This window comes from Grus americana, chromosome 4 (assembly GCF_028858705.1).
Source record: "Grus americana isolate bGruAme1 chromosome 4, bGruAme1.mat, whole genome shotgun sequence".
Taxonomy (NCBI): domain Eukaryota; kingdom Metazoa; phylum Chordata; class Aves; order Gruiformes; family Gruidae; genus Grus; species Grus americana.
Window position 1 is genome coordinate 36,704,603 of NC_072855.1, and position 16,883 is coordinate 36,721,485.

Here is a 16,883-nt window from a genome sequence, read left to right on the forward strand (position 1 = left end):
TCTTCCACTCTTACATTTAATTCACTATGCCCTTATAACAACCTGACCTCTTTTAAACTCAGCTCTCCTGAACTTTTTCCCCAACAGATGACAAGAATCCCCAGCCAACCTCCTTGCAAAGAATTCTTACTTAAATACAACAGAAAGTTTTCAAACTTCAACCCTGCAAAATATGACATTTTCAGAAAATGAGATCCTATAGAAACAGAAAATGCTAGGAAGCTTTATCTATAAGAAATACAAATACAGTCATTTGCTAATCATGACTTTTTTTTTTTCCAGATTTTGACATCCAGATAACTTGGGGAGAGAACTATCAGGTTAGGTAAAACAAAACCAGACTTTTTACTTCAAACTAAGCTGATTTGTCAATATGTATACCCACATATGCTTACATATTAGAGAAAAGCAAAGTGGTACCAAGTGAAGCCAACAATACATACCATTAAAATACTTTGAGATTTCCAGCTGTCCTATGATAATTAATGCCCTGTGCACAAATCTCTCGAAGCTATAAAAACTATTCTTTAGGTCTAGGCATATGAATCATTAGAATTTCTATGCAAAATGTCTATTTCTATTATCATTATTAACACTAAAATTGTCAAATTCATTAGATTAATATTCTCCCCATAAGCCATACAAACTAAGAAATAGTCTATCATAATGTAACACACACATGACATGAAAACAAAGAAACAAATATATAATGATTCTAGCTGTGACACAGTATGTTAATGAGGTTGCTAAACTGAATCTTCATGCTGATAACATGTTGTAGTCTCAAATCTATTATGCTTTGGAACTGATGTGTTGTTATCTCTGGACAACTTTCACACCAGGCGATGATCCCTGCTAGTATAATTTTAAAAATGAAAGGATTACAAACAAGATAAATTTAATGGTATTGTTACCTGAATTAGATGCAACTAACAGGAATTTTGTATAACATAGTCCATTTGCCAAAATACTTGCATTTGGTGGTCCCATTACAAACATATAAAGCATAAACCAGGCATGGTTCTATTAACCCTACTTCATCAATTACGCATCTGAATCAGTACAGTACGGTAATTGGTCTACAGGGAACAATAATATTTGGTTTTGTTCTTTTTTAATACAGCATGCTTACATTTTTACTTTAAAGAAAATATACTAGGGTCTTCCAGTAAATATCTGCAGTATCTTTGAGTTTGCTGATAATGACTAACTAATTGAATTTAACATAACATTCTCTTCCTGCTGTTGATTTTAATTTGTGGCTAAGTGGAAGTTTAAGAGTTTTTGGAACATGAAGCAGATCAATATATAATGTCAATATATTTTACAGATTAATTAGTTATTAATGCGCAGATGAAGATCTCATTTAATGAAATAGCACTGTATCCCTTTTATAATGTTAAGAGTTACAATTAGCAAAACAGAATTTGGACATAAAGCTCTGATTTTTACCTCAGTATAAACAAAAAAAGAAAAGGTGAATTTATGATTAATGATTCTTTACTAAAATTTAGCATATTGTACTGATTAACAGGCTGGAAGTCATCAGAAATGGTATTGCTTTGTCAGGGTTTTTTGGTGTGTGGATCAGAAACCAAGCATACTGATTTGGCATAAGAATGCCAAAACATATTTCAAATATAAGACAGATATTAATGATAAAGTTAAGTAGATATGGAACAGTTCCGTAACAGAAATTTTATTTAAATTAATTTAAATATTCATTTATATGGAATTCTTTATTTCCAGTTATATATTTATCAGCAGTTCTGATTTCAGACTAGCTGGTAAAAATATTACAGATTAAATATATAATTCTTCTTAGCTTCTTTGATTGGTCATTCCTTATGCTACATTAATATGTCATAATATTTCTAAAACAAACATTTGCTAAGTAGTAAATATATTACAAACTAAGGATCAGATCTGGCAAATGTGTAAGAATGCAAATAGTTTGCAACAGCTTGCAGAATTAGGCCATAGAGAATTAATACAACCTCAGTTGCACTCTTATTTTCTTAAGTGAAAGCAAACAGTCAAAGTTTACTATTCTGTATTTACCATGAGTCAGCATGACAGATTATTTGAAGTATAATTTAAAAAAAAAAACCCAGATATAAAGATGAGGAAGTCTGTACCAGATGTTTTTGACTATTGTAACCAATTTTTTTTTAAAATTACATTTTGACTTCTGTGTCAATAGTTAGCATCATGCAAACACTTAGAGTCACATACCCATAACTGCTATCGTGATATGTTGGAGAAAACACATCCATCTCTATAAGGTTGTCATGACCATTTGCAAGGACTGCTTGATTTCCTAATTCTCTATACACAAAGATACAAAAAGATGAAATTAGAGTGGCAATTTCAAATTAAAGAATGAGATGATCCCACAAAAAGAATATACTAATTCTGTTGCATAACTTTCTTTTTACACAGACGTGCAAAACTGCAACTGCATTTTGAACGCGGGATTTATCTGCCTTCCATGCTGTCCTCTGAACTACACACTGGATTGTAACTTGAAGACATGGTGTTACAAGACTACCATTAGGTGGTCGCTACCCTTTGGTGATCCCTTACTTACGTGCAAGTCCTTGACTAAAATTCCTGGCTACTGCCCATGGCAAGACAGGCTTAAGGACTGAACAGCACATAGTGGGGGATGTTGTTTACTTGATGAGGCTGGACCAGAGATGAAATAATAAAAATGAACTGAGACTATTAAAAGACAGTCTCTTGCTGGCTATCTGACACAGCCAGTCAGCCAGAAAATACGCAGAGGGCTGGCTACCAGAGTGAGTGGAGATCTCATGTCCTGCAAATGACACTGCACAGCAGCAGGGGAGGGAAAGGAAGGACCACAGACTCTGGTTCTCTCAGGGAATGGTGAGAAAATGAAGGGGGAGAAACAAAGCTGGGCACTATTGTTTTGTTTAGAACTGCATATTTCTTTTGTCCTATCTAAACCAGGAAAAGATTAGTTTGGGAAAAAAAAAATTGGGTCCATGCTTGCTTCAGTGGCTGCATATCTTTGAAGAGGGGAATGACAAACTCAAGGAATACTGTGCAAATACTACTGAATTCTGAACTAGCACTGCTTGCCTAAGAGATGGGACAAAATACACAGCGTGGTCAAATTCCAAGTATTCATGGTGTCGAAAAGGGATTTTTGAGCAGGAAGGACGCCAGAGAGATCAAGGAAAAATCTAAAGAAAGACACAATTCACACCAAGGGAAGCTTATAAGCATATGGGCCCAGTGTGCTAGGATTCAAACATAGATGCTTGGTGAGCACCTGACTGCATGAAAATGTCAAAAGAAAACAGAACTTTTTTATCCAACTTTACTCTTTGAAAACAATACTGCTTGTTTGACTTAATGAACGTGTCTAACGTGTGTATATACCGACTCCATAATTATGGCATGTCAATCTTTAAAAATGTGTTCATGCTCTCTGCAATCTAAGTAGAGCCCTGTTTCCTCCACTTGCAGACCAGCAATGTGGCATGCCCACAATGACACATGGGGTCTTCAGAAGAGCAAGACTTGAACTCCACCCAGTTTCTGCCTTTATTTTGTATCATGCCTTCTCAATATAAGTAACATGGCTAATCAAGTCCACGTGTAAAAACCCTGAAGACTTACAGAATGGAACAATTTTGAATTTGATTCAACCAAGCACTGTTTTAGTGGGTGGAATGCATAAAATAGCTGCTTTGAGCAGACTTTAACCTCCAGCAACACTGTGCTTTTGCAGACAATCAATCAGCCTCTACACAAATTGATTTAAGAGTTCCCTGGAAACTATCAACACCCTTTCCACACCTTAATCAATACTGAAGGCGCTAGCTTCATTGGCAATCCACCCCAATAAAGACATATGGGTATGTTCATCACACTTTAGGAGTTTCTAAAATCTTTGCATTCTAAAATGAAGTTTGGATCAAGCTTGCAGAATGGTTTTGAAGTAACACATTCTAGGAATTGTTTTGTCTGTATCACTTTTGAAGTATTCTAGTACTTTAAATAAATCCTTCAAAATGCTGAAATATTTTCCAGCCATCAAATATTTCTTCAACCAGTTTCCTCTTTCTTCTCGGTAAAATTAGTAGATAAATAACTGAATAGAATAATGTTCCTATGCACTCTATTTTTATGTATGTTAGGGCTAAGAGAACACTAAGCAGTATCAATATAGGCTACGAAAAACATGTTAGTTTCTTTGTTAGTTTCTATAAAAAAAAAATCACAGTCCATCATACAAAATACAACCATCTTTCAAAAAATTAGGTATTTTATACAGCAAATCAAGAAAAAGCAAAGCTCTTCTTTGATTCACTGACATGTTAGCACAGATACTGAATAAAGTTATGTAAGATTCTCAGAGATTTATTCCTTGACTGGAATATGTAAATTTCCCCTTGCTGACAAATTTATCTTAGACATTCAATGTCTAAAATTAATGAAATATTACCTGAGAAATGCACTAAGAGACGCTACCAACTTACTTTTATGAACAAATTTACAAATTCTAGTATTTTTTTCCTCTGCACATCTCTAACATACATAGTTGACTCTGGATTAGAAAAATTCTGCACATTCGAATAGTTAACAGAGAAAGCATTTAAAGAAGTCATTTACTAAGTATTTTTAAATATCAGTAATTTAGATCCTACTAGAATGCAAAGCCATGAGAATGTAACTAATGATCCTGGTGCTCAAGAACTCATTACTAAAACCAGTAGGTGAATAAAAACTTAAAGACCAATGATAATAAAACCTCCTAATATTTAATTACTTAATCATAATTTATAATATTCAGACACCCGACATGTAGTCATGCATTTGCACGATTTTGGCCATCCAACCAGCAATTCAAAGAACAAAATGGGAAGTTATTCAATATAGTCCTGCTTTTTTATTTCTTCTAAAGTTAATATTGTTCTATGGTGCTGGCTTCTCCAGCAGATCTACTGGGTCTGCAGCTGAACCTAACTTGCAGCAGGTTGGGGAAGAGTCAAATAGTAAAGATCATTAAATGTCCAATGAAAAGGTCCTGCAGTCCACAGGAAATCTGCAGGAAATATTTTCTTACTGTCTTGCTTTAAAAAACAAAAAAAAGTAGATTTTACTTAGCCCCAATAGCACGAAGACAATTTCTGCCACCCCTCAGTAACCTCACTGTCATTTAAAGATGGCATTGAAGATGAAACAAGCACTCACATACTCCAAGTTACATTTTTAGGCCCTCATAAAATTTTAAGCAAAGAGTCTTTTTATATTAAAAAAACCCATAAATTGGAATTTCTGTTGGATGTTATTGATCTGTCACCTCACAGTTCATCCATTTAACCAGTAATAGCAATGCTTTACACAAAAGTATTAACTCTACACAGACCCAAACTGCAGAATACTCTAATATACAACTGAATCCAGTATTATGAAATACATATTTCAAAGTCACCTCCATTGCTACTGCAAAACAATAGGGACTAAAACTTCCCTCAGGCTCTGCAAATACATCCCTCTCACCTACATGCACATACACAAAACCAGCCTATTCACTATCCAGCTATACGTGACAGCAAGCCGTACGTCATTTTTATGCCACCCATCACCAATATGAGCCTATAGAGATAGAAAGATAGCTATGTATATGTGCTGACATTCACATTCTGTACCTTTAAATGGCTGTCATCTGAATCAGATAAAAAAAGGAGAGGAAAAAAAAAAAGCTGACTATGAGCATAAGCTAAAATATTGTCAAAGATGAAATAAACTTTCTTTTAGGTTGAGAAAAGGATGAAGGAAGAGACCTATCACAAAGTTGTTAATATAGTTGAAACTGGGCCTAAGAATCACACTCAGTAGGGAACCTTAACCAAAAAGGGAAAAATCAATGACAAATAAGATGGGTTCTTCACCTCCAGAGTTCCAACCAAGTGAGACTATTAGAGAAACTACAGTAGGGCTCTGTCAGTTTTTATGTGAAATCTTCACATTTCAGCTCATTCACAAGTGTTCAAAACTTGAACACTCAAATAGCTTTTCATCAGGACCATTTCAAAGACGAAAAGACTCTACTTGGTAAAAAATATTTGTTCCAGGTTGGAAGTGGTATTCTCATTCAAGTCCTATGTCTTTTTCTTTATAAACACAGTAAAAACATATACGGCAACAGAAGCAAACATCAAAGACCTTACCTGTCTACTGGAGATTAAGCAGTATCTGGAAAACGTCAAACATCTTATTCCCACTACAAACTTATCTGTACTCTAAGAAAACTCTTTCTTAATATACTATATTGCCTGAGTACGATGATGATATCCCTTCAGTGGAATCCTATTCCACAGTGTCTATGTCTCATAAGCAATATAGGAGAGTCCAAGACAACTAAGGAATAGCCTGACAGAAGAGTTGCCTGAAACATCTATGGGGACAAAACTACCTAACAGAGAATCTTAAGGTCACGTACATTTTAAATTAGTCAAAATCAACTGGACTATCTTTACTTCGCTACAAAACATAATTTAAAGGGATTCAAAGAATGAACTGAAGGGATTTCATAAACATTTTCAAGAATTACTGTGAGCTTCAATATAGTTATAAATGTTCGGTTTGATGACTAAATTGGAATATTATGGCTTTCGTTAATAAAAAATTAGTGCTGATTGTTACATGAGTATTAATTAATCACTGTAGGTAAATTCAGCTCTGTACCAGTAAGTCCTATAAGATTTTTTAATAGATCATTCTGCATCTGAAGAAAGTAGTGTCACCCTTTATATTAGCTGCTTCTTTCCTAGAGCCAGTTATCAATTCTAAAAGACAAAAAAGAATGAGGACAAATTTATCCTTATCCCAGAACTGAGTTCTTTCATCTCACCAAACTGTAGACAACTTTAATAAACACCTAGCCTCACATGGGTATTTCTTTAAAGGGACCAAATACTAGGGTTAAAAAGTATTACTGAAAGTTTCTTGACATTCGATCTGTATGGCAGCATATATTTGACACATAACACATCTGTGAAGCAAGGCAAGAAATTTCTTCAAACAATCAAAAGTCATAGATTATGAACAGGAAGGAAAATGCTTCTCTGGAAAAAATTATGTATGCTATGAGTCCAAATACTCTGCAATAGGCATTGTAAAGGAAAAGAGTGGCACTGTGGATTTTAAAGACAGGATAGATTTTTTAGTACTGAAAAGTTTTCAGGTTTGTTTGCTGAATGAGGGGAAGTATTAGCTCCCGGTCATCTTTCATCAAGTTACATACTTTCTTTAGAAGTGCCACAGTCTGTAATAGTACCTAAGTAATTACCTGCTTTCCAGTGGCGCATTACTGCCAAGGACCCAGCTGTCCTGCAGCTGGACTGACTCAGGTGTGGTTTGCAGCTCGGCGGGCAAAGCAGCCGGCGGGGCCGGACTCTGATTCCTCCTATTTGTCAGTGAGTTTCTGTTAAGTGAGGTGATGGATGGGTGATGCTGTGCTGAATGTTGCTTGTGAGAAGGCGGCAAAGGCTGCAGGGTCGACTGGCCTTGGTTATTTGGAGGTTGTTCTAAGAAAAGAAAATTAAAGTGCGTTATACACCATCTTAGCATTTGCTACAACCAAAGCTGAATGAGAAATTCAATATAATCCTATAATCTAATATATTTGCATATTATTCTATTAGCAGACATTCAGTGACATTCTCTAAGAGCAAGTTTACCCTTGATACACAAAGTTCTAATTAATATACAACAGATGGTAAAATTGCTTTTGGTTTTAATTTGTTTCAGGGTTTTTTTTTTTAATCTGGTTTTATTAACACCTACAGAAAATAGCATCTGACGGATCCCCTAATGTGCCTTTAGATTTCAGCTTTTTTTAACAAACCAACCCTGAAATTAAATGGGTAATTTCAGTACAACACAAAGGTTTTCAAAATGCATATAATCCCTGTAATTATTTAATGGAGTTTTTTAAGCTGTATTTAACTGCAATAAATTATTACAAGCTAGTTGCTAAAAAGCAGTAGACTACTCTAGTTTAGTGCATTTCAAATAAGGCAGATCTGCACTATGATCTGCTAATAGATGCTAAGTATTCTTTAGCAGAAGGTCACTCTGTGAAGCAGATGTTGCTTCATGGATATTTAACAGACTGAATCAGATCTGATTACAACGTCAGAAGACTCATATACTTAATGACCGTCACATCCATTAGAACACACACAGAACAGATTTTCCAATTACACACTATGCAATGTAACTACAGTTTGGAGTAAGTCACAGGTGATCAGAGAGTCAGGCCATCAAAACAAAAGGAAATATTTTTTGACTTAACCAAAGCATGTAACACCCATAAATCTTAAACACAAAACCTCAAACCAGCAAAACCCATAATCAAATACTTCAATCAATCTTAGGTTTTAACAATCTGTTCTGTAAAATCAGTAGTAAATAAGTCATAAATAGAAGACAAACCTTGCCATACAACACAATGAACACAAATTAAAAAAAACAAACCTCAAGATGCTTCATTTATCACAATTTAGCAATGACTGATGACACTTAAAAATGTAACACTTAACAATATGTAATTCAAATTGCAATCTATTTCCTAAACTAATGTAGTAGAACATACTTAATAATATAAATGCAAGTCTTAAGCAGAGCAGAAGATACAGGGCCTGCACTTTGCTCACGGTGTAAATGCTTTCACATAGATTTTAAATCAGTTGTTTGATCTTCATAAGCAATTCCTGGTTGTAACTGCAAATTGTTACAAACCCAGTAATACTACCTTGGTACAAAGAAGACAGGAAAAGTATGTCTGTTGAAACAGATGTTTCCAATAACTTACAGGTGACTACTATAAAAATAACGTAACAGTAACTTCTCATGTCGTGAACATAAGAAAATTTGAGAATGTTGAGGAACAGACGTGCTAAGAACACGTCTAAACAGAAAATCAAGCCTTTGGAATAATTTCCTTTCCAAGAACCCCATTCTCCTTTCCAGTTATCTTGTGTGGTCAACAGACTTTTGTCACAAACAGCAGCAATACTGAATACGTCATTAACATAACGACAACAGCACTTACATTGCCAATAAGGTTTTCAATGCCAAATCCCTAATACATTCATGAAAAATTACCTTCCAGGAAGGATACAACTGATCATCTTTCTCTTTACCACCACGGACACAAATGGTGTCGCTGCATGTGACTGAAATCACTATCAAGGGCTTCAAGCCACATTTCAACAAGCCAGCTAAAGGAAAAGTAACAGACTAACACTAGCAAAGACTTTTTGCCCATGTCTACTTAAAATTTTATCTGATTTAGATTACAAGCTATTTATTGGCTGGCGCAGAATTAACTGTGGCCCTATACCTTATAACATATAGGTGTATGTGTATATATATGTGCACATGTGCCAGTATAAATATTTACACATATGCATATATAAACATATGTATGTATAAAGGATTAAGAGAAAAAATTACAAGTGAAATTAAATAATTTTTATTAATTAATTTTTAATCAGATAAGTGACTTAATCAAAATTGTCCTCAGGACCTGACTTGTCTTTGTTATTCCCTTTTTTGACTCTACCTGTCTAGCCTTGCTGAACAGTGTTGCCGTGATCAGTGCAACATCGTCCTCCTTCAGCTCCTACTGGCTTAAATGTTATTCTGACATCCCTCTTCTTCATTAATTTCTCTTCTCATTTAAAATCTCAGCTGAAAGTCAATATTTTAATCTATCATTTTTAGTACTAAAGATCTTGCCCATCCTCTGCTACAGACACAGCAGAGGATAAAATAATGTTGTTCTCTTGCACAAAGGAAGGTGTGAGTAACGGGACTATGCCAGGCTTGCAGGTAGACGTCAGACCTTCCCACGCACTCTACCAGCGAGGAAGAGGGATAGTAAAGGCTCTGTAAAGGATATTTATGCACTCCCTAAATAAATGCATAGATCTAGTAAGTACACCAATAACATGCTGGAGAAGTTAAACTGTATTCCTCAGCCCATAGGCTACTCAGGCCACTGTTTGGGATTTAGAATATTCCTCCAGAAATTTACTATGAACCTACAAAGCCCTTCTGCTATATGGCATATAAACATTACTGACACTGAAACTACAGAGTAACATTAAAAATAAATTAAGAGTTGCAGGATGAGCTTGTAACCATAAGGCGCAGGCTAGAAGGGAGCTGGAAGAGCATAGCAAGTGCAACTCTGCAAAGATCACATGTCCTCGAAGTCCGCTGTCTCTCTCCATAGGATGCTGCCAGGTGACATTTTCCGGTGTCAGAGGGCGACTACAGTTGGCAGGGAATCTACAGCCTCCGCAGAATCAGAAATGCCTGAAAAATCTGGAATGATTTATTCCTCTTCTAATTGTGCAAGAGCTACAGGTAGAATTGAGCCTAACAAGATTAGATTTTCCATAAATCAATAGAGCTAAAATCTATATTCCTCTAAATTTCCTCAGTCTTGTATTGTCGTTCTGGATGAGAGATCACTGAGGACTGCTCTTTCGATCTTTTCTTCAACCTGCCAGATTTCCTGAATCCACAGCTCTTTTGATTGCCACGCAATTTCTAACAGAAACTTCAATCTCGTACTACTGATTTGTGAGGAAGATAAAACCATCACAACGGTCATGTTTTGAATGCTGTTCTTAAGCCAGAGTCAGATTCCCTTTTTTAACTCTTCTTTTAAAGGAGTTAGTAGCTAAAGAACAACTTTCAGTATTACTGCAACTTTAACACAAAGCTATCAGTCTTAGGTAGTAACTAAGCTTCTCGACATCCCTGTGACATTACAAAAATATTCTCATTGTATGTGCAGGGAAACTGAGGCATAGATGTTAAGTGATTCACACAGATCTTCTGAGAAATCAGCATCACAGCCAGAAAAGCACTGCAACTGATAAAGACAATGGGAGTTTCATGACACAGATACATACTTCGTGAGCTTTGCAGCACTAGAGACTACTCTTGGAGAAAATACTCTTGCATGTGCCACAAAGGCCAGTACTGAGACCCTGTAACTTCCCCTTCCTCTCTATCAATCAGTTGTTGGAAAATGGGAATCCTAGAGGGAAGCAGTTCTTCCCGGGGTTAGTGAAAAAAATCAATGGTCCTGGGACTTGGCCAGGGCTCTCACAACAAACCACTTATTAGAAATTTCCTTCTTATAGACTATCAGGAAGAAAAAAGAGCATTCAAATCCGATAAAGCACAATTGTGTTGAAATACTTAAAAACTGCTGCAGAAAACTACAGTTGCTTTGCTTTAAATTAGATCTTAAATGCTATCCTAATTGATTTAAACTGAACGGGAATGTCTGGTTTACACTAAAAATAAGCAGGTATGGGTACAGGTGGGCTTATGTCTAAAAATGGTAAGTTTTAATTTAAACTTCCTTGTTCGGTTTAGTCCTTAATGACTGTAGAGCAATCCCATTCATCTTACAGAAAAATTTCTGCAGTGAGAAGATTTCTGCAGCAAGAAGCAAATGTAAATTGACCCAGCAACCAGCCTGTGCATTCAAGTTGTTCAGGCACAACAAAAAAAGCCCCAGATCTTTGAGGCATTTCCTGGATAAGTCAGCATCAGATAATTATGCATGCGAACATATGTACAGAACTCGGAAAAGTCACAAGAAATCGGGTAGAAAGCTGTCTTACTACAGTTATATGAATTTTTCAAAACATATTTAAATTGTTATTTACCCTAGGGAACCACGGTGAAGCAAAGCAGCCATTTCAATTGTAGAGGTAAATTACATGCACTCTGTAGCCTTTCACAAAAACTTTTCTCTTTTCTTTTTCAAAAAGTAATTTACATTTAATTAATTTTATCATTTAATTGTTACGGAATTTGAACAGCATATGAAAGAATACAGAAAAACGCATATGTGAAAGTAAAAAGTAAGAAGGGAGAGACATTTATGATAACTACTGCCGTTTGTAGGAAAGGGGTTAATTCAGAAGGAGAAAAGCAGACCAAGTATCCATGAAAAAAGTAATTTGTTGCACATTTTGTGTGATAGCCTTTCTATAACAGACAGATCACTGAGACCTGTCAGCTAGCTACTCATCTAGGAAAAAGAGGTGATTTCCATTTGATAAGGATTAGGCTTTTTAATAGTGTATAATTAACATTAACTTTGAGTTTCCATGACAAACACAAAAGTGGAGACTTCCATTATGATATAAACATTTCAAATGTGAACATAATGTAATTCAATATCTACGCCTGTGAGAGTCTTAACTCTTTTCTAGCCAGGTTGCTCCCTTTTTCCTCTCTCTTCAGAAGAGTCTCTGCCATGGTAAAGCAAATATCCACAATATATACCAGAAGTAAACAGCTGGAGTAGACTGAATGTTTTAGAAAACTGGTAAAAAGAAAGATAACCTTTCATTTCCAGGTCCCTGGTCCCTGGTCTGCTAGCCCCTGATTGCTAGAGGTCAAAAGTAATTTCCATAAGGACTGGTTTGATTTCCTCAATAAAACACTTCGATGGACTTGAAATTTTACCTAATTGACGCATGGATATATCTCCAAAAGTACTGTAAGTGGAAGTGGGATTTACCTTGGAAATCGCTGCAAATTGAAGAGAGTGGGCATTATGGCTTATTTCTTACAGCTCCCAAAGGAGCTCTTTTGTTTTTAAGTCCCTGCATATGGAGGGGTAGGACAGGCTACCTGCACCGCTATGGCCAGGGCTTCAGTGATTCTGCAAGCAAGTAAAACCATTCCCTCCAGAAGTCTCTAGTCTGGGAGCACCTTTTATGAGAAGCATGTATTAATTAATGAAAACAAAAAGAAGGTTATGGGTTTAGAGACAAATTGCATACTAAAGTGTTCACTCGTAATTAGGTGGATGTCTTTTGAATGAACCACTGCTTCAGTGTACTTTTTCTGCCAAGGTGTGCAAGACTCCAAGTTTCCTTTCTGATCATTTACTACAAGCTATAGTAGCAATCCAAGATAACTTGTTCTATCTGCTCATTTTGTGGTTAATCCCAAGTATTTGTTTAATCTTATCTATGTCCAAACTGGCTCTGCCCTGCCAACTTCTCTAAGGATCCAAACCACAGACTCAACCCAAGGAATGAGGTGACACAGTGCCTACCACCACAGAAGAGCCCTTTCACTTTGATTTGTTGTCAGCCTGCACTATCCCTTTCTGCTTGCTTTATAAGTAATGGACATATAGATGGAAACAGAACTAATCCGCAGCCGCTGCTGCTGACTTCTCGAAGCTCTCTGTGCTAGCTACGTGGTAACAAGAATGTGGAGAAGTGACAAGGCCACTTTGATCAAGATATGCATCTTCTGTGTGTGCGTGTACACTATTATAATATAAAATGGGAAAAAGTCATACAAGTAGCCTGATCAAAGTGGGCCAATGTTTGTCTCCTCATCAGCTCACTGCCTGTAGGGTCTGACAACCTGTCAAACTACCTGGGAGTGAGAAACTATCAGCGAATTTAACTGCAGGATATGCTCCAATAGATTGCATTGCCTTGCTTATGCATCCTAAGTTTGGAAGAAATGATAAAGAAAACATCAATTTTGTTATTCTTGTTACACATTTTTCATAGAATGGTTTGGGTTGGAAGGGACCTCAAAGATCATCTAGTTCCAACCCCCCTGCCATGGGCAGGGACACCCTCCACTAGACCACGTTGCCCAAAGCCTCATCCAACCTGGTCTTAAACACTTCCAGGGATGAGGCCTCCACAACCTCTCTGGGCAACCTGTTCCAGTGCCTCACCACTCTCATAGTAAAGAATTTCTTTCTAACATCTAATCTAAATCTACCCTCCTTCAGCTTGAACCCATTACCCTGTCACTACACTCCCTGATAAACAGTCCCCCACCATCTTTCCTGTAGGCCCCCTTCAGAAACTGGTAAGCCGCAATTAGATCTCCCCGGAGCCTTCTTTTCTCCAGGCTGAACAATCCCAACTCTCTCAGCCTGTCCTCACAGGAGAGGTGCTCCAGCCCTCCAATCAGCTTCGTGGCCCTCCTCTGGACTCACTCCAACAGCTCCATGTCTCTCCTGTACTGGGGCCCCCAGAGCTGGACGCAGTACTCCAGGTGGGGTCTCACAAGAGTGGAGTAGAGAGGCAGGATCACCTCCCTTGACCTGCTGGTCACACTTCTTTTGATGCAGCCCAGGACACGGTTGGCTTTCTGGGCTGCAAGCGCACACTGCCAGCTCATGTTGAGCTTCTCATCAATCAATACCCCCAAGTCCTTCTCCTCAGGGCTGCTTTCAATTCATTCCCCGCCCAGCCTATAGTCATGCTTGGGATTGCGCCAACCAACGTGCAGGACCTTGCACTTGGCCTTGTTTTCTTTAAATCTGTGCTGGTTTTGGCTGGGATAGAGTTAATTTTCTTTATAGTAGCTGGTATGGGGCTGTGTTTTGGAAAGTGTTGCTAACACAGGGATGTTTTCATTACTGCTGAGCAGTGCTTACACAGAGCCAAGGCCTTTGCTGCTCCTCACACCACCCCACCAGCGAGTAGGCTGGGGATGCACAAGAAGCTGGGAGGGGACACAGCTGGGACAGCTGACCCCAACTGACCGAAGGGATATTCCATACCATATAACATCATGCTCAGCATACAAACTAGGGGGAAAGTTGACTGGGGGGCTGCTGCTCGAGGAGTGGCTGGGCATTGTTTGGTTGGTGGTAATTGTTTTCATTTGCATCAATTGTCTTTCTTGGGTTTTACTTCTCTTTTTGTTATTTTCCTTTTCATTACAGTTTATTATTTTTATTTTATTTCAATTATTAAACTGTCTTTATCTCAACTCATGAGTTTTCTCACTTTTACTCCTCCAATTCTCTTCCCCACCATCCTGCTGGGGAGTGGGGAGGGAGAGTAAGCAAGCGGCTGTGTACCACTGAGTTGCCGGCTGGGGTTAAACCACCACAAAATATCACCATTATTTTACTTTTTAAAGAGAAATAAAGACTTCTGCTGTGAAAGAGAAGACAGACTTACTTTATTATGGAGAAACTCAAAACAGTCTCATGGTGCACACATGACAAGTGTCTGTCTAAGATCCACCAGATAGCAAGAAGAGAGGAGTAGCAGGAGCGCCCTGGAGGGCGATAGGATAGTCCCTAACACTTAACATTGGCATTTTAAACCACAAAGTACATGTTGATAATTTCCTACATCCTATAAGGAACCAGTTAAATATACACTGGAAAACAAAGAGACAAGGCATGCATAAAAAATGTAATCTTTAGGAACCAAAGAAAAAATATTTTTAGCAATGTCTTTCAGTTGTGCTATCCACAGGAGTGTTACTTCAGGTTAAGGTACACGCCTGTAACTTCATCTCTCCATTTTGCATCTATTTAGCAATATTTCTCCTCAACAACTTTATAGTGATAATATCTGTGCATGCTCAGCTATGTTTTATAATTCAGTTCTCCATAACGTTTTAGAAATCTTACTGCAGCAAAGAGAAACCATCAGTTACTAACAATCTTTTCACAAAAACGTTTCTAAAGTGTATGAACTGAACTTTAAACTTATTTGAAAGGCAGAATCTTTTGTCCCTGGTATTTTTAGCATAAACAAGCTAAAAAGCTATATACCCTATATGATATGTGACCCTGTGAAGATAGATAAAATAACTTTCTATTTTATGGCATTTACTTTGAAAATCTGATTAAGATAGATGTCTCCAGTTCGTAATTCTTCAATGTCATGTTGTCATAGTTCCCATCAGCAAGATGCTTTAAAGGCTTTCGATTAATATTGCATGCCAGAACTGAAATTACATCCTTTGTCGTTTAGTTCTTAATGGTGCAAGTGATATCTATCAAGTAGTGTTTTATGAAGCATGTGTGATTTTTATTACAGGCTGTTTTCACAAATCTTCTTCAGGTTTCATAAAGACTGTTCATGGTTCACAACAAATACGTCCTGCATTTAAAATCGTGCCAATTCTCAAATGCAAAATAAAACTTGGATTTTTCAGTGAGGTTTATCGATAGAACAAAACCTCTTCCTTAATTTAAATCTGTATATAATCATCTTAATAAGCAATGCAAAAATATTACTGTAAGCCCCTTAACTCTGCATGAGAACTATACAGTAAAAAAACCCCAAACAACAAATGTAATAATGTATTTTTTTCACAAGTAACAGGTTAGGTTTGCCAAATCTTCTAAGTGCCTTAATTTCTAAAATGGAGGTGACACACAAATAAGTCAGAAGATGCAACATTCCCCTGTAATCCAAGTACAATAGAGATTTTCATTTGCAGCATTCATCTTTGTAAAACAAGACGCATACAGTTAAAACTTTTTCAATTTACTGGAAACCAGATAGTTAGGGGCAGTTGAGAAGGAATCTGAGGGTTGGTTATTTTTGGTTAACCTGCTGTTTAAACACAAACGTACAAAGTCAATAAAACTTAAGTCTTAGAGAACATATGAACAGAAAATATTTTTCAAATATTTTTTTGTCCAAAGACATAAAGAGCTTCCTCTTGATACCTAACAGAGTAAGGCAAATACACTGCGGGAAGAAATACTGCCCATTGAGAAGAAAGCAGGCTTTTCTTCCACAGATGGTGGTGAAAGGAAAAATCGGAGGATTTACTTCTGAAAGGTTTATTAAATGTTGTTTCCACTCTCTGTTGTTCACTGTGGGAACTGAACGAGCTCACTTTTAAAATATTTTTTCCATTAGCTGGAATCGATTCTCAAAGCATTCCAACATATCCACCTCCAGCCTGCAACCGCTCCATTAACCCCTTCAATACATACGTAACATGCAGTCAATATTACAGCAGGCAAAATCGGTTTAATTTAAATACCATATAATGATACG

At 36.9% G+C, this 16,883-nt stretch overlaps 1 protein-coding gene across 23 annotated transcripts in view; it reads right to left on the reverse strand.

Annotated features, from left to right (window-relative positions):
* The window catches only part of TENM3 (teneurin transmembrane protein 3), a 615,036-nt gene that overhangs the window by 129,145 nt on the left and 469,008 nt on the right, over positions 1–16,883 (reverse strand). For 15 of the 23 annotated variants that reach the window (XM_054824425.1, XM_054824434.1, XM_054824432.1 and 12 more), the window contains 2 exons: positions 7,331–7,568; positions 2,236–2,328 (listed from right to left, as the gene is read on the reverse strand). In XM_054824425.1, the coding sequence (XP_054680400.1) occupies positions 2,236–2,328; positions 7,331–7,568 (331 nt within the window). The remainder of the gene's footprint in view (positions 1–2,235; positions 2,329–7,330; positions 7,569–16,883) is intronic. The other 8 variants (XM_054824444.1, XM_054824438.1, XM_054824437.1 and 5 more) reach the window with 1 other exon arrangement.